This window comes from Chionomys nivalis, chromosome 7 (genome assembly GCF_950005125.1).
Source record: "Chionomys nivalis chromosome 7, mChiNiv1.1, whole genome shotgun sequence".
In the NCBI taxonomy this organism is placed as follows: domain Eukaryota; kingdom Metazoa; phylum Chordata; class Mammalia; order Rodentia; family Cricetidae; genus Chionomys; species Chionomys nivalis.
Window position 1 is genome coordinate 11,161,754 of NC_080092.1, and position 18,378 is coordinate 11,180,131.

The 18,378-nt window shown below is 46.3% G+C and overlaps 1 protein-coding gene across 1 annotated transcript; it reads right to left on the reverse strand.

Annotated features, from left to right (window-relative positions):
- Window positions 1–2,793: 2,793 nt before the first annotated feature.
- On the reverse strand, window positions 2,794–9,591 carry Znf263 (zinc finger protein 263). The gene is made up of 6 exons (XM_057776833.1): window positions 9,002–9,591; window positions 7,733–7,913; window positions 7,207–7,280; window positions 6,814–6,937; window positions 5,227–5,343; window positions 2,794–4,791 (listed from the first exon to the last, which is right to left on the reverse strand). Exons 1-6 carry the CDS (start codon window positions 9,392–9,394, stop codon window positions 3,626–3,628), a joined length of 2,055 nt encoding a protein of 684 aa, XP_057632816.1. The 5' UTR covers window positions 9,395–9,591; the 3' UTR covers window positions 2,794–3,625.
- Window positions 9,592–18,378: the final 8,787 nt, after the last annotated feature.

An 18,378-nucleotide genomic window follows, 5' to 3' on the forward strand; every position in this document is an offset into this window, starting at 1 on the left:
TTAAGAATGCCACTGAGACTTTGACCTCACTACAAGTCCTCTGGTTTTTACTTGGGGTGGCAAAGCCCACTAAAAGGATCACTCTGATATTTTGGGTAATAACCAAGCTTGTTTGATCAACAAGCCGAACAGGTAGCTTGGCCTCCAAGCTGCGTTAGTTCTCAACATGCTCCTTTGTCCTCATCTATTCCATCCAGCCACATATTTCAGAATTCAAACACTCCAAATTCGCACTGAGTCTCTCATTGTCTCGGGAATTCTTCAGACTTCATGACCCATCTCGAAAGCTGGTTCCACCTGTGGTCAGTCCAGTTCTGGAATATTCTCTACATATCTGCATCAGTCCATACTCCCAAGGCTTGGGGAACACTGTAGAAGAGGGAATGGAAAGACTGTAAACCCCTGCCCACCACACAGTAACTACGCTGAGGGAAGATGGACAAACACCTCCACGTAAGAGACCAGATGTCTACTTGCAGTAAACACCTTAACCGGTGGACAGAAGAGGATAGAGGCAAAGGTTCTAAAGGCAGCCACTGTCTTAATATTCATTTTAGGCTCCCTCAACCCATAGTTTTTTACTGTTTTTACTTTTGAGACAGCGTTTCTCTGTGTAGCTTTGGCTGTCCCTGTTCTGTACAACAGGCTGGCCTCAAAAATCACATAAAATACTCCTGCCTCTGCGTCCCAAATTCTGGAATTAAAGGCATGTGCCACCACTACCCAGCTCAGTTACTAAAGCTTTTTAATGGCCTGGCTGTCATTTTGAGTAACACTCACCAAGTGTGTAAAGCTCTTAAGATTATCTCCATAAACCTGATGTAGCTGAAGGCTGCACTTTCATTTCCCAACTGCCCTACCCTGGGTATACAACACAGAAACTTGTATATTTACAAGCATTTTGGCCAATGGCTCAGGCTTCTTACTGGATATATACATATATTCCCATTTTTTCTATCAGTTTATATTCTACCACGAGGCTTGTAGCTTGTTACCTCCCATCTTGCTTCCCTGGCAGCTAGTCGCATCTCCCTGACTCTGCCTTCTTTTCCTAGTGACTGGATTTCCCACCTGGCTCTATTTTGTCTAGCTATTGGCCAAATCAGATTCTTTATTAACCAATGGTAATAAAACATATTCACATCATAGAGGGGTATCCCCCATCAACCTGACACTCTTGCTCTTTCAGGAAGGTTAAAAGGGATAATCCTGTGGTTCTACACCTTTCTGGTGCTGCAACCCTTTAATAACGTTCCTCATAACTACCAATCATAAAATTGTTTTGTTGCTACTTCATAACTGTAATTTTGCAACTGCTATAAATTATAATGTAATTATTTAACATGTATAATATCTGATATGTGACCCCCGATGGTGTATAGTTGGAAGTTTCTGTCCCACCTGGTCCCACAGCTGTTCAGTCCCAAAGAAACACACAGAGGCTTATATTAAAATATTTGGCCTATTAGCTCAGGCTTACTATTAACTAGCTCTTACAACTTAATCTATAATTCTCATCTATGTTTAGCCATGTGGCTAGGTACCTTTTCTCAGTAAGGTGTTCTCATTTTGCTTCCTCTGCATCTGGCTGGTGACTGTGTTTCTGCCTTTCTTCTTCCCAGAATTCTAGTGTGGTTGCCCTGCCTATACTTCCTTCCTGGCTACTGGTCAATCAGAGTTTTGTTAGACCAATACAAGCGACAAATCTTTACAGTGTACAAGAGCATTATCCCATAGCATCACAGGCTGAGAACTGCTGAGTTAACCTAAGTGATTGCTTATTCATTGCACTGACTCAAGACTCCACATTCTTGGCCTACCTACTTCCCAATTGACTTACAAGATCTTACTTTAGCTGTCAGTGCTCAGCCCTAAATGGGACATCTGCTGTCACACCCCACCAAGGTTCAGGGAACATCGAGAAACAAGATGGGAAGACAGAGCTGAAGGATGGAAAGGAGGGCTGTAAAATGCTGTCTTCTGGATGTAACTCACTCGTGTACCCACTGCAGTTGTGGCTAGCTGCATAAGGTAATGATAGTCTGAGGTGGATGTCTTTCTGTATATGTGATGCTTCTATTGTTTAATGAATAAAGCTCTTTTGGCCAATGGCTTAGCAGAGTAAAGCCAGGTGGGAAATCATAACCAGTAGGCCACAGCCTTGTGGTGATACACAGATTGATAGAAATGGGTTAATTCAAGATGTTAAGAGCTAGCTAGAAATATGCCTGAGCCATTGGCCAAACAGTGTTGTAATTAATATAGTTTCTGTGCGATTTCATGTCTGGGTGGCAAGGAAATGATTGAGCAGATTCCAATTTATCAAAAGATAAACACCCCTATGATTTCTATCCCAAGCCCACCTTCTAAAACGTAATGCTTACCTCTGAGTAATTTTGCCCTTCTTATCTCTGCACCATTAATGACCAATGGTTGTATCAAGACCATTATTAGATTCCTTCCTGGGAACCAGTTTTGCAAAACAAAAATATCCTGTCTTTAAAAAGCCTGATAGCTACTAAGAGTCGTATGATGAAATCATTACTTTTGCATACTAACCTAAAACATTAAAAAAATACAAAAAAACAAAACTTCACAGGAACGTAGCATCCTAAACAGAACTGTAAACATCTATGCTCACACAGAACAGTCCGACCCAGGAAAACAACACCTTGCTTCAACCAAGCAAAAGCTACCTTAGTTAGAACCTGCACAAGGAAAGAAGAGTTTGTCAGAAACATATCAACTCAAAAGCCCTCAATGAAGACTCATACATACTCATGTTTCCTGGGAGATATTTATTATAAACCTTTCAAACATTTTCAACAGGGAAAGACACAATTCCTCATTTCTTTAGGATCTGTTTTCTGTTTCTGAGGAATCACGGAAACTTCCACCCAGAAACATGTCTCTAGAGCACTGTGCACCTTTGACAGCAGAAGAAAGTCTGTCTCTGGAAGGGACACTGTAAGCACATACCCATTTAACCTGTAAGATGCTGGGCTCACCTGCGGACTCTACCTTAGGACTCCCTCTGCGTCTGGTTTCCTTTTTTTCTGAGGTCACCTTATATGCCAATGAGCACTCCTGTCAAACTACTCAGAGGGGTATCGCAATGGTAGAACTAGACTGCCCAGAACTTCCCAGCCAGTGCTTTCAAAAAGATGCAACTTAAAATTAGTCTTGTTGACCTTCAGCTGATCTCCCAGCTGAACAACTAGCCCTTCTTCTTTGACTCAAGGGCCTCAGGAGCCCAAACTCTCCTGCTAAATGTACAAATAAAGAGGGAATTGAAGTCCCTGTATTTCCAAGACTGCTGGAATACTAGAATCAGCACAGCACCCAAACCATACTGTAGTCAAACAATAAAGGAGGTCCACCCAAAAACAAAATGAAAAGTGGCTCTGAGCAGGTTACTTCAAAGAATTTGAGTTCTTCCTTCTAGAGACTGAACTTTTTAGTTTTAAACTAGTTTTTCACCTCCGAATCTCCCTTAAAATAAGTTTCACTTTTTCTTTATATTAGTTACCAGCAAAATACACCAAATGGGCAAAGAATACCAGCTCTGAATAACAACTTCTGACAACTTTTGCCAAAACAGGGGCAAAAAGAAACCGCACTCTTTCTAGCCAGTGTGAGTTCTCTGGTGACTTGTAAGGCGGGAGCTCCGAGAGAAGCTTTCCCCGCACTCGGAACATTTGTACGGTCTTTCTCCCGTGTGGGTTCTCAGGTGGCGAATCCGGTTGGAACTGTGAGAGAAACTGTCCCCACACTCGTGGCAGGTGTAGGGCTTCTCCCCTGTGTGGATTCTCTGGTGCCTGATCAAGTTGGATCTATGAGAGAAGTTTTCCCCACAAAGGGGACACTTATACGGTTTTTCTCCCGTGTGTGTTCTCTGGTGCCGGGTAAGGTGCATGCCCTGCCGGAAACTTTTCCCACAGGTTGAGCATTCAAAGAGTTTCTTCTCCACTCTGTGGGCTCCGGGGTTTGTATGAAAGGGGGTGCTGTCACTCATTCCTTGCCCGCACTCGGGGAAAGGGTCGAGTCTCTCTTTCTCGTGGGTTCTCTCGTGAATGACAAGATGTGAGCTGCGAGAGAAACTTTTCCCACACTCCCGGCACCGGTAGGGCCTCTCTCCGGTGTGGATCCTCTGGTGCCGAAGCAGGTTGGAGCTGTGGGCGAAGATCTCCCCACACTCGGGGCACTTGTAGGGCTTCTCCCCAGTGTGTGTCCTCTGGTGTCTGTGGAGGTTGGAGTTGCAGGAGAAGCTTTTCCCACAAACGTTGCACTGGTAGGGCTTCTCACCCGTGTGGGTGCGCTGATGGCGGGTGAGGTGGGTATTCTGACTAAAGCATTTCCCACATTCAAGGCACTTATGGGCTTCCTCTCCCACGTGTGTTCTGTGCAGCGACAGAAAATGTGGATGCCCACCAAAGACTTCACCACATTCTACATCCATGCACAGTTTTTCTGCCGCGTGTATTCTCCGGTGCCTGATGAGGTTGGAGTTATTAGAGAAATTCTTGCCACACAGAGGACACAAATGGAGCTTCTTGGGCAGTTCCTTTGGCTGTGCCAGTCCTCCACAACTTGTGGTTCCCACCAAGGGCTCCTCTATTTTGTCCCCTGGGGGACATTCCCAATGTCCTTCTTCTCTGTCATCAGGTCTTCCCTGCTCAGGACTCCAGGGCACCTCCCTTCTGGCCTGGCCAGGCAGCAGTACTGGAGGATGGGGACTTTCGGGAGAGACAGACGCACCGCTTCTTTCTGAGTTCTCAAATTTTTCTACCCCTAGGAAGAGAGAAAAAAACCTCTAGATTATTTTACAATGGAAAAGAGAAATCTCTTCATAGGCGAGGCCCCGAGAACAGAGTTTAGCTCAGTTTCCCCGTCCCTGTCTGGAAAGCATGCTGGAGAAACATGTGGCGCACAGACTCCAAGACGCAGGGCTCAGACGAGTCTCAGAACCCTCTGCAGGCCCCCACCCTGCTTTCCAGCTAGCTTAACCCCTCCAGTATGGATCAAGGCTGAGACTGGACAGAATGTACCGAGTAAGTCCATGAGTTAGGACCTCCTCAAATGTACAGTCTCCACTCCTCACGTGCCTTGCTAAGCGTGCAGGAGACAAAGCAATTGTCCCCAGTGTGCTGCACTGGCCGTGTACTCGGATCCCCAAGTGTCATACACTGTGGGAGCCCTCTTGAGCCGTCTGTCTTCACGTCTCACCTGGGACTGGGTCTCTGGGGCTCCCGCCTCCCTTGTAGCTCGACACACTAGGGTCCCACGGCTTCCCTCCTTGCTCCGCCTGGGTGCTTAAGACTTCCTGACCAGGAATGCAAGACTCTGTGCACAATGGAAGAAACATCACCACATTCTTCACCACTCAGAGAAAATAGAATCTTGTTTCCTGCCAGCAGCAGAGAAACCAACTCTAACTCTGACACATATTAGTCAGGAAACACAAGAAACCATTCCCAGGAGTTATGCTCCAGGGAAAAGAAATTACAAGACTATGGGTCTTTAAATATTTTCAAAGAACTTGAATTTGTTTAATGAGAACATACAATTTGTAATTCAAGTAACTATAAAATAAACACGGGATGACCACTTGAGATTCAACTTACTTTAGTGAAAGTGTGGCTTTTTAGATAGCGCTAAACTAAACTGTAAAACTCTAGAAGAAAACGTGAAGTCAGTTTTCTTAGAAGTTCTTAGAAGACCATGAGATTAAAACCTGTAAATCTTCCCGGGCCCTGCTAAAAAGAAAAACAGCTCACTCGGGCTCCAGCAGGAGCCCATTTCCAACAAACCAGTCTCTGCCGTCAGCTGGCACAGCAGCGGAAAGGGACGCAAAGCCCAGAGGAGCTCTTGGTGCAGGAACGCGAAAGCGCAACTCTAACAGCTGTAAATGTGGTGCGTGGAAAACCTGCGGTGTGAGGTCTTCCCGGTGTGTGCTTCAGCACCACCAACCATACTGCACACACAACACGGCTTGCTTAGACTGCCTCCAATTTCTTTTCTCCTGAGACAGGGTTTCTGTGTAGCCCCAGTTGTCCTAAAACTCGCTCTGTAGACCACACAGGCCTCAAATTCACAGAGATCCGACTACCTCTGCCTCTGGAGTGCTGGGATTAAAGTAATGCACCACCACCGCCCAGCACCTCCAACTTTTTACTACGAGAAATTTCATCTACACAGAAAAGTTGAGGAACTATGTAATGCTCAACTACATTCGACTAACAGTTTGTCTTATTTTATTGGCATCATTTTTAACCTGAGCACAATTGTTCAACACACACTTTAATTAATGTATTATCTAGCCTACTTTGTGTATACATTGTGTATACATTGATCCAAATTTACAAGCGCTCTGCCCCTTCCTGGACTTTTACAGGCTAGGAAAGCTAATAATTTGGCGTATTAATGCCAGGGCCCTGGACTTTCTGTCTTTGTAAGACGTCTAGAAATACCAATGGAGCACAGAGGGCGTGGATGCCAGATAGAGTGGAGAGCACTGAACATATGATGTGGCCTGTGGTCACTGGATACGCCTGTGCTGCCCCTGGAAGCTCTCTACAGCCCAGACTCTGCCTTCAGCCCCAGCAACAGACACATGGTCTAAGGATGCCAGTCAGTCTCTCAACTGTGCCACGTGGCAGATGTTTCACTGACCACAGCAGGAGAAACTTCAGAGCCAAAGGGAAGTGGGGATCTCTTGACAAAACTCAGAGCTCATGGCCAGGAGGAATGTGTGTCCAAGGACCAGGCCACCCTGGTCATACACGTCAGCATCCCAGAGAGAGAAGATCTTACCTAGCGTGCCCACGTTCTCATAAGTATCTCGCACCACGTCCCTTGAGAGAGCTCTCTTACTAGGATCCTGATGGCCCCACTCCTGAGAGATATACACCGCCATGTCCTCAAAGTTCTCGGGCAACTGAAATAACACAAGATCTCCTTTAGCATCACACGCAACAAGAACAATTCAAGCAGAGTTACAGGCGGGAAATCAGGAGTGCCAAGGACACATGTCATGGGGGAGGAAGGGTCCCAGGCCTCTAAGTGATGGGTTGAAAAGACATAGAAGCTAAGGGAGGTATCTGATCAGAAAGAAAAGATCCTCTTAGTACCGAGGGGCACCTCCCACCCCAAAAAGAGGGGAGAAAAGGAGGGTTCTGGGGAGAGGCAATGAGACTTCCACATCACCTGGGAACCAGTCATATCCTTATCTTCCATATTCCCTTCAGGAGGAAAGAGGGAGAGCCAGGAAGCAGATAATGCTGAAGATGACAGAAATGACAATGAGAACAGTAACACTAAATCTTGGAAACCCACAGATTATTATAATACAATATGCATTCCCCAGCACCCAGCCTCCACTTTTAGGTTGACATTAAACAAAAGGTAGCAAAGGTGTAATAAAGTGATCTAAAGTAACGGGGCAGCCTTACACCCCCGCCAACAGTGCTCTAACCACACACATCCCCACATCAATCGTCTAACTGTAAACTGCCAGTTCTCTGCACAAAGGGGCTTTACTAAGAGAGTCCCCCTTTCCTCCCACCCACCCCTCACAGAACCCACACCACCACTCTTGGGTTTTTCAAACCACATCTGAGAACCTTAACTTCAGAAACTCTTTCTCCTTGGCACCTCTACTACATTCTACTAAGGTCAGAGGCAACCCCAAAGCCCCTCCTCCCTCCCACTTGCCCAGATAACTGCCCCTCACCCCTCTCCTTTACAGCCTGGGGGTCCCTTTGGGGGCTGGGGTCTAGCAGCTCCTGCAGCCTGGGGCCAGGGCTTCGCTCAGTCTCCATGGGCTCCAGCTTGAAGCTCGGTGACTCTCTTGCTGTTTCCAGTGGCAAAGGCTCCTCCAAAAGCACTTCTGCTCCCCGCCCTTGGTTTGTGACCTGGGAACCAACCCACATCACTCATCATCACAATGGGGCTGACAGAAACGGAAATTAGTACAGGATTCTTAGGACAAGCCTTCAGAAGAGAACCACGGACCATCCCTTTGGTCTTCGCCAAGAGGATGCTTAATGCTAAATGCTTTAGATTGTGTGTGACAGAGAAAACGGGAGGGGCAGGAGCGAGAAAAAATGAGGGTCCACTGGCAGCGCACACCTCAATATACTCTTCTGAAACCCCCACTACTGCTTGCTCGCTCTCTCCCCCTTTTCCTGGGTGCTTCCATGCGAACTTATCAGGCAGTGACCACAAAGCCTCAGTATTTGGCTGTTTTTCAAAGTTCGATTAACACAGATCCAACTCTGCATCAGAGACTTTTGCCCAAGATACACTGGGTATTAACCACTAAGTATAAGACTGGGGTGGTGGCATGTCTGTGGTAATCCCTGAACTAGGGAGGTTGAAGCAGGAGGATTGCCTTGAGTTTAAGCTTGGGTTTTACATAGCTAGGATTTGCCTTTTGAAAGAGCAAAGCAAAGCGTGATGGCACACGCCTGTAACCCTAGAACTCAAAATTTTGGGAAACAAGCTGAAGGCTCGCCACTGGTCCAGAGCCAAGCTGAGCTACACAGTGAGTCACAGTCAGCATGGGCTACATAAGACCCTGTCACAAAAAAAAAGAAAAAAGAAAAAAAAATCTCAAAGCAGTGGCAGCAGCGTCAAACTTGACATACTGCTTGGCATACTGTTCTCCTGACCCTCGAAACTGTCCCCAGACAATACTTTAGCATCTTCATTTTATCAACAGAAAAAGAGGACCAAACAGATTAAGTAGTCTGCTCAAAGTCGCAAAGTACTAACGACAGGACTAACTATGCGACGCCTCTGAAATAAAGTCCTCGTCACTGCCCACTATCGTCATATGGGGGAAAATCTGAAAGGAAAATGTTCCAGATAAACCACGAAAATCCCTCTTCCTCACGTAACGTCCACTCAGGAAATCAAGTATATTCGACTACAAAACTAGACTAGCACAATGTTCCCTTCTTCCCGGTCAAGCTACGGATAAAACAGCTCTTTCTGTCACCTGTTGCCTCCGTTTCCCAAGTTCTCTCTGCATACGCTCCACAAGGGTTACTGCTTCTTCGCCGCTCTTTGGGCGCAGCTCCTGCACCCTGCTCTGAATCTCTTGGGGAAGGATAGTCAAGAACTGCTCCAGCACCAATAGTTCCAGTATCTGCTCCTTGGTGCGCATCTCCGGTCGCAGCCACCCATGGCAAAGCTCCTGAAGCTGGCTCAGGGCCTCTCGGGGACCAGAGGCCTCTTGAAAGCGGAACCGCCGAAAACGAAGGTGGGAGGCCTCTGGGCTGGGCTCTGGGCCCGGCGGGGGTACCTCCTGGCTCCAGGTGCAGTCCTCCTCCAGCTTCACGATCAGGAGCCCTTCCGGCTCCTGGGAGCCCGGGCCAGCAGCCATGGTCATGTCCCCAGAGCGCCTAGGTCCCGAAAGCAGCTACGTCGTCCGCCCAGGTTCCGCACAACGGCAGAGCAAGACTGCAGCAGCCGAGGGGGCCCGGGCTCCAAATCCCGCCCGAAGAACCCAGGTCGAAATCTTGGCACTAGCCCTGCAGCGTCTCCACCTGACCGGCTTCTCGGGCCCGCACAGAATTTAGCCCTCGGTGCCCGTGGCGGAAGTTCCAGCGCGCGAGTTAGGCGTCATAAGCCAACGGCCGCCGGGCGAGACGGACTTCCGATTTACGTTTGGCTTCCTCGGTCTCCCATTGGGTCGGGTCTCGCCACGTACTCACTGCCGACAAAGGAGATGGGAAAATTTGCATTAAAGAGCGGGAGGAGAAAGTGTCCACCTGCGGACGGGAGGCGGGGCTACAGAGTGGGCGTGGCTGCCAGATGGAAAGCCGTAGGAGTGGGAATCCCTGGGTGGATCAGATTTTCTTAGGAAGTTTGCCAAAGTTCCTAAGCCACGTTTGAACCAGAATCCAGCTGTGTTAGAGTGTCATGTTGGGGCCCATAAATGCCGGTCGCAACACCCCAGAGAACTAAAGCCTGCATCACGCCGCTTACTGGGCTCGAGCTGCGCGGCGACTGCCGGGAAATGTAGTCCACAGACCGCCCTTGTTTGTTTCTGCGCCTGCGGTGTGGATCAAGCACCCCCCTCCTACCCCCCAAGCCAGCTGCGTTCCAGCTATCAAGTAAATCATATCTAGGCGCTTGTGCGTTAGCCTCCCTTTGAGCGGTCGTCTGTAGTTCTCCAACTTTAGGCAGCTGGTCGACCCAGAAGAACGCGCTGGGTATGACTTGTTCTCTTGCCATTCTCCCAGCGCAGATCTAATGGCCGAGCTCTCCGAGAGCAAGATCGCCGACTGTAACTGAAGAGGATGCAAAGGAAACACCAGGGCGGACCCCTTCTCTTTTGAAGAGAGAACTGCCCAGGCCTAAGAATGGCACGTGTCTGTGACAGCTCACGAAGTCCGCAGATCCTAGGAGTGTGTCGCGAAACCTGTACTCACTTACTAAACACGTGCTTACATGAAATAGGACTTTCACGATATTGTATGAAATAGGTTTTATTATAAGTCCGGTGATTGTGGCATCGAGAATCAGTTAATAAGTCTCTTGCCCAAGATCACACAGCTAGCCTATCGCGAAAGCTTAGGCTATGGAACTAAAAATTTGTTTTGCGTAACTGTGTAGAATCCTGAGCCCTCGTTTCACCACAGGTACAAAGCCCCACAAGGCTGTCAGGGTAAATGCTTATCCAGACGCTAAGTAGCACATGGGCAGGTATAGGTTCATTCGGAAAAACCTTGTTAAGGCTTGTGAGGTTGAGCAAGAGTGATGGTTCAGCAGTTAAGACTTAAACTTCCCTTCAGGGGACCTGGGTTCTGTTCCCAGCAATCACGTGGTGGCTCACAACTTTCTGTAGCTTTAGTTCCAGGGGATCTGACGCCCTCTTGTGGCCTCCCAGGGCACTGGCGCACGCCAGGCATCTCTATGCGGTTGTAGCCCAAACAGGAAAGCAGACTTGGCTGATAACACCCGTGGACTGTTGTTAAGATCCATTGCCAAACTGTTTTGGTATTTACTGTAAGCACCTCCGCGAGCGACCAGGCCCCTCCCCCAAGGACCGCCAACTGCCAGGTTCCACCCATAGACCATTCTAACTGCCCCAACTACTAGACCCTGCCCCCACTCTAAAGAGTAAAAAGCCCAACTCTGGACTTGAAATTCTACCAATATAAACACTGGAATGCTTCACCAAGAAAAGTTCCATCACCCCTTCTCCCCAAAATTCTATATAACCCTGCCTTCTGCTCAGTTCTCTGCAGTTTCTTAGTTTTTTTGTTTTTTGTTTGTTTGTTTGGTTGGTTGGTTGGTTTTTCGAGACAGGGTTTCTCTGTGGTTTTGGAGCCTGTCCTGGAACTAGCTCTTGTAGACCAGGCTGGTCTCGAACTCACAGAGATCCGCCTTCCTCTGCCTCCCGAGTGCTGGGATTAAAGGCGTGCGCCACCAACGCCCGGCCTCTGCGGTTTCTTAAGCAGAGGCAGCCACTGGAGCGAAGCTAAGACTTAGTACTGTATGGCAGGGCTGAAATTCCGAAAGAGAGCCCAGGAGAGGTTACTGGTGAAAATTCAGCCCAGTTGCCATAAGAGTCCAAGAAAGTGTTAGAAAGGTCCGAGAACGTGAAAGTTTAAGTAGCCGAGGATAACAAGTTCTGAGGGTCTAAGGAAGCATTGGCTGAGGATGCGGAAGCTTAAGTGAGTCCTGAGGGTCCCAGAAAGTGTTGTGTAAATGAAAGTTCTGAAGGGGAAACTATTTCATCTTTCTTTCCCCTCTATGCTGTTGTTAAGCCTATATTTAATAGCTGAACCAGACACTTGCATGGTTCACCAGCAGGTTGCCAAAAGGAGATACTCGTCCCTCTAACACCTAAACTGATTTCTAAAACACCTGTCCCTTATTTTTTTCTCTATGATCAAATTAGAGATCACTGTCGATGTTGTCCAGAGGTAAGCTGCCCTTAGAAATCCTATAAAAGATAAGATCCAACAACTTCACACAGACCTTCAAAAACATAAGAAGCAACCTGATGCCTCCGACCAATGGATCCCTTCTTAACCTTTCTTCTCCTCTTCTTAATCCTACTAGTTGCGAACTTCATTATAAACTTCTTGTCTAGATTCCTTCAGCAGCCTATTCAAAAGATTTCTAACCAGACTTTAACCAGTTACTATTACAGGATGACTAGCCACTAGCTGTGGAGCTCAAGACCTGCAGCATCCGGTTACATCTGGATAATGAAGGTCAGGATTGAATCTGGAGGCCCCAATTCAACAGGAAGTAGTCTAATGATAACACCTCCCCTTTCCAACTCCTGGTTGTTTATTAATGAACAAAAAAGGGAAAATGTAGGGTAAAAAGGTCAGCCAAAGAAACCCACCCTAGCTCTGAAACCAGAGCCAGTGAAAGAAACCCACCCTGACCCTGAAGCCAGAACCAGTGAAAGAAACACACTTTAACTCGAAACCAGAACCAAAGAAACACACCTTGACCCTGAAACCAGAGCCAGCGGGGAAAAAAACAAACCCTGGCCCTAAAGCTAGAGCCAGAAAGCTAAAAAGGCCCAGTGAAAGAAGCACACTTTGGCCCTGAAACCAGAGCCAAATCTTTCCCTGACCAACTTGAACACTAAACCAACCAATCCTTGAGCAGAAAACTAACCAATCCTTGAGCAGAAAACCAACCAGTCCTTGAGCAAGAAAACCAACCAGTCTTTGAGCAAGAAACCTAGCCAATCTGAGCTTGTCCAAGATCAAGGGGATTGAAATCTGACCATGATGAAAATCTTCACCCTGGAAAAACTCTGCCCTTAAGAAGCCCCATATTAAACCCTGTATCTGTTCAGTTTGATGCTGCCTTTTTCTACCACGACAAGGCAGTCACCCTCCTGGATTCTTTCCTCCTAATAAATCTCTTGAATGAGGTTCGGGTGACAAGCTACTTTTGAAGGGATGGAGTTCAGGAGAGAAGTAACAACTTTTCTCTGGAGCCTGGAGCTGAGCAGAGTGGAGCAGGGTTCTAGCGCTTTTGATGGGGAAACCTTCCTGGCTTGCCTGATACAGGACAGATATTTTGAATATTTTGGAAGAAACCTTTAAACAAACATGCTTGGGTCTAGAGAAGGGGGAGCCTTACTTCAACTCCAGAGCCAGATTTTAATTGAAGTGGGACAGCATATGATAACTTAAAAAAAATAGGACATTTACAGTGTGTGTGTGTGTGTGTGTGTGTGTGTGTGTGTGTGTGTGGAGTGTAGACCGCCTTGGTGAGTTACATTGTCTAGGGTCTGTAACCCACCTGGCAGGTCCAGTAATTCCAGGGTCACGGAGAGGCACTACCTGAGAAGACATGGGCAAGAGAGAGGAAGAAGGCCAAGCAGGGTTCTTGTCAAAGTCTCCGTTTATTAGAGTCATTGTTATAGCTTATATAGCCCCTGGATGAGGATCTTGGGGGGCTGGGGCACAGGATCTCACCACGTGGTCCACACTGGTCACTTAGGCCAAGAGGTTACTATCGGTCACGATTCCTCTGCCAGGAGTTCATAAGTTGACACACCTAGTTCTCTAGATAGTTAGAGTGTGAAGCGGGTTCCGCTAACAGATAGCTTTCTATTAACAGTTAATTTGGGTGTGGGATAGGCTTTGTTAATAAAACAATTCTCAATACAATTGGGAAATGGAGCCCTCTGCAAAACTCCTCAGGGCGGTGATCCCTATAATAATTTTAGGGGGGACATGGCTCCTGACAGTGGAGTGAAACTACACAAAAAAAAATAGGGCTTGGAGCAGAGAAGGAGAAAAGAGAAATAGGGAATGGGGGTTCTCTTCCCATTTCCCCGATTGCTTACAGCATTTTTTTTTTTTTTTTGGTTTTTTCGAGACAGGGTTTCTCTGTGGTTTTGGAGCCTGTCCTGGAACTAGCTCTTGTAGACCAGGCTGGTCTCGAACTCACAGAGATCCACCTGCCTCTGCCTCCCAAGTGCTGGGATTAAAGGTGTGCGCCACCATCGCCCGGCTGCTTACAGCATTTGTAAAGGTACCAAATAATATTGATATCTAGGGTGCCATTAAGTAGCCCTTTGGATTAATTATATAAAGCTAAATTTGATTGCAAAAGAGAATAAATCTGATCCTTTCAGGTCAGGCACCAGGTATAGAGGCTGGAGGTTTTCTAAGAGGCATTCCAAGAGGGAATGAGAGGGTATAGAAGATACATTCCCATGGACGAGAGAGAAGGGAAATGCCATTGCAACCTGTAGTTGTGGTTGTCCCCTGGACTCGGGGAGGACCAAAAAAGGACCAAGCTATTCAATGAGTCATCAGCACACTCACCGGGTCAGGATTTAGCCTGTCTGAGCCAGAGGAGAGACTTGGCACCTGGTACCAGGGTTTTCATGGTGCGGGAGAATTGTCTGTAATCTGTCAATCATGTTTTAAATAGATGCTGATTGGCCAGGCAGGAAATATAGGCAGGAAAACCAGACAGGAAGTAGAAATGATGTAATGAGAACAGGAGAATTCTGGGAAGGAGGAAGTTGATTCCTCCCATTCCTGCCCAGACCACTGAAGCAGCAGGATGTGATCTGCCCCACTGAAAAAGGTACTGAGCCAAATGGCTAACATAGATCAGAAAAATGGGTTAACCAAGATGTGAGAGTTAGCCAGTGAAAGGCTAGAGCTAATGGGCCAATCAGCTTATAACTTATGGAGACCTATGTGTGATTTTCTTTGGGGCTAAATAGTTGTGGGGTACTGGGTGGGACAAAAACCCCAACAACAAGCAGCCCCCCCTTCATGTTACAGAATGGCACCCATGTGGATAACTGTATCCACAGAAAGCCTGAGAAAGCTTGGGAAAGACTAGAGTAAAGCATTTGGGTTTTCAACCATAGTAGAAAAAAAGCTGGGCAGTTTTAGAATGCTTGCTTTCTGGGCCTTTCTGCCAGGGAAAACTCCGACTCTTTCAAGCAGGCTGTTCGGACTATGGAGCTATGGATACATTGTTGCAGCTTGCTTCCTGGCAAGAAAATGTTATAGAAGCTTTTGACTGTTGTTTATGGACACACTATTGCAGCTTGCTTCCTGGCAAGGACCTTAAAACGCCATAGAGTTGTGGCAAAAAACTTCTCCATATTCCTTACCAAATTAAAGACCCATGTGGTCACAAAAAGAAAGATATACAGTAAAGAGAGATTCAAAGAGGAATAAAACCTCTAAATGGTTTACAGTGTGTTAAAAATACATACAGGCTAAAGATTAAAGTTCTCAAAAAAAAAAAAAAAAAAGAAAGAGAGTAGCCTGGGAGGCAGAGACAGACGGATCTCTGTGAGTTCAAAGATAGGATGGTTTACAGAGAGAATTCCAGGACAAAGATACACAGAGAATCTGTCTCAAAAAGTCAAAACTTAAAAGTAAAAATAAAAGAAATAGAGGTTAAAATAAAGCCACGTAAAGATGGGAAATACACAGAGAATCTTGATACTGTATGCTATTATGCTCTCTTTGAATTGTTTGAATGCTGAGGAAGGAGCAACAGCTGCTAAAAGATATTTGCTTATAAATGCTGCAAAATTAATCCAAGATAGGTATTTTGAAAATACCTTGGCTTCAAAATTGAAGTCAAAAGGTATGCTACTTTGGAGAAGAGATTTTGCTTTTGTTTCCACAGAAAATGAGAGGCTGTGGATTTATTCAGAGTTAAAAAAATCAGCTTTGATCAAGAAAGACCACTGAGAAATCTCCGGCAGGAATAGATGGCCCAGATGTCTGAGTTCTTCATCCAAAACAGGTTCAAGACTGCTGCCTGAGATGATCAAGACTCACAGGATACTTCAGACAGGACTTGATCATAACTCTAAATTTTCTTTAGGTCCCCATATGATAATCAGCATCCCCAACCAGCTGGAAGTAGCCTGGAATACTACGCCCACATTTCCAAAAAATGGACTATGGATATTTTCCTTTTTTTTAAAAAAAAAAAAAAAAAAGAGGGGGACGTGGTGCAGGAGAATTGTCTGTAATCTGTCAATCATGTTTTAAACAGATGCTGATTGGCCAGGCAGGAAATATAGGTGGGAAAACCAGACAGGAAGTAGAAATGATGCAATGAGAACAGGAGAATTCTGGGAAGGAGGAAGTTTATTCTTCCCACTCCTGCCCAGACCACCGAAGCAGCAGGATGTGATCTGCCCCACTGAAAAAGGTACTGAGCCACATGGCTAGCATAGATCAGAACAATGGGTTAATATAAGTTACAAGAGCTAATAAGTAGCCTGACCTAATGGGCCAATCAGCTTTATAACTTATAGAGATCTCTGTGTGATATTCTTTGCGGCCAAACAGTTGTGGGAACTGGGCAGAACAGAAACACAAACAAATAGACCGCTCATGTTACACTTTCAGAGAGGCCAGAAGGTGAGGACAACTAAGTTCTAAGAGAGAGGCCTTATCCATAGGAAACAGTAGGGAATGGATCACAAAAGTCACGAGACCTTAGGCAGCTGTGGGATCGCAGGCAGTTCCAAAGGAAAGATGGGAGAAGAGGGCAGAAAGGGATCGATAACCCAGTAGGGCTTAAGAAAACTTCAAGACTACAGCTCCAAGAGTTAGGGAACTGGGCTGTAGAGGATCAGCCATAGCCTTAAAAACTGTGACTGGAGGTACCTCCATCTCCAAGAGTACCAGAGGGGTGCCGGACACTCAACAAATATTTACACTGATCAAAGGGGAAACTTAAGTAATTGCTGCTGGTGGGTGGGGTGCTGAGCAACCGGTGAGCTGGAAGGTGAGTCTGTTGTGGGTGTACTTGAGGTGGGGGAGGAAGAGGGTCCCAGTGCAACTGAGGCCTACGAAGGAAAAGGCAGGCACAAGGAGAGGCTAACACAGGATTTAGCACCAAATGTAAGCATTACAGCTCAGCTAGAAAGGCATTCTGGCAGTCAGGAGCCAAAGAAAACCACCAAGTCACACCACACAACAAACCTCACACAAGAGATTTATTGGTAGGGAAAAAACCAGGAGGCTGGCTGTAAGCACTGCAGCTCAGGTGGAAAGGGATCCTGGAAGTCAGGAGCCAGAGTACCACAAAGTCACTGTTAGTGCAGCTTACAGTCCTGTGCCAGGGAAAGGCTTCCCCAACTTAACAGCTCTGCCCAGGCAGGGCAGGCGTAGTGGCATTTCATTCGTATTTTAATAAAGAAAACTTCCCTGGGATTGGGAGAGTAAAACAACCACACTGGTCAGTCTTCCAGCCAGGCAGTGGTAACACACTCTAATTCCAGTAGCCACACTAGTTGCCATAGAAACCAGTCGGTACATGCCTATAACTCCAGAACTAGAGAGGATTATATAATGGGAGGAAACAGCTTAGACACAGTCACTTTTGAGATTTCTGGAGGCAGGATCACCATTTCGGACTGAGGTACAGGTAAGAGCCAGTGGCTGGCTATTTTCCTTTTCTGACCTTCAGCTTGAATGCCAATATCTGTCTCTGAGTTTTTATTAGTTGTGCATCAGGAAGGTTTCCCCAGCGAAGCTGTTACAGTTCTGCTCAGGTCCCCTGTAGTGTAACAACTCTGCTCCACGAGGGGAAGGTTTCCCCATCAAAAGTGCTACATCCCTGCTCCACTCTGCTCAGAGAAAGGAGAGCAAAACAAAGAGACAGACTATAGCCAATAGGAACCATGCTGCTCATCTCATGCTCTTTTGGTTTGGGTTTAACACCCTAAAACTTTGGCTAAGCCATAAATCCTATCTCAAGAGTTATAAAACTATTGTGTAAACTTCCTGTACATCAAAACTTGTAAGCATATTGGGTATGTGTAATGGCTATTCCAGGTTGTCAACTTGAATATATCTGGAATGAACTATAATCAGAAATAGAGGGCATACTTGTGATCTAGACATTGAGGCAAGAAGACAATGGGCTTTTTACCTGGATTTTGAGGCTGGATGACTCATGCATTTAATACAGAAATTGAGGCTAGAAGGCACACCTTTAATCTGGGTCACATCTCCTGCTGGAAGGACAATGGAAGAAGGAAGGTTTTGCTCTTTGCCTGCTTGTCCTTAACCTGCTAGCATATCTATTCCTTCATTGGCATTGGAGCACACTTCTTGGGATCCCAGCATATACAGAAGGCCAGATAAGACACTCAGCTATTATAGACTATTATTTTAATTGAGCAAAGATGTATTGCATTTATTTATGCTGTAAATATTACTTTAATTGTGTAAGGGTGTGCTGCTTTTTGTTCCTGTTGCATTGTTTAATTATGTAACGATGTGTTGCATTTGTTTCACCTTGCCTGCCTTAGCTACCTGATTGGCCTAATAAAAAGCTGAATGGCCAATAGCTAAGTAGAGAAAGAATAGACAAGGCTGGAGGGCA

Coding starts and splice junctions, on each gene's coding strand:
- Znf263 (XM_057776833.1), bottom strand. CDS start 9,394: ATGACCATGGCTGCTGGCCCGGGCTCCCAGGAGCCGGAAGGGCTCCTG. Junction 7,281..7,732: donor CCAGGCTGTAAAGGAGAGGG/GTGAGGGGCAGT, acceptor TGTCATCTTCAG/CATTATCTGCTTCCTGGCTC. Junction 4,792..5,226: donor CCCCAGAGACCCAGTCCCAG/GTGAGACGTGAA, acceptor CTCTCTTCCTAG/GGGTAGAAAAATTTGAGAAC.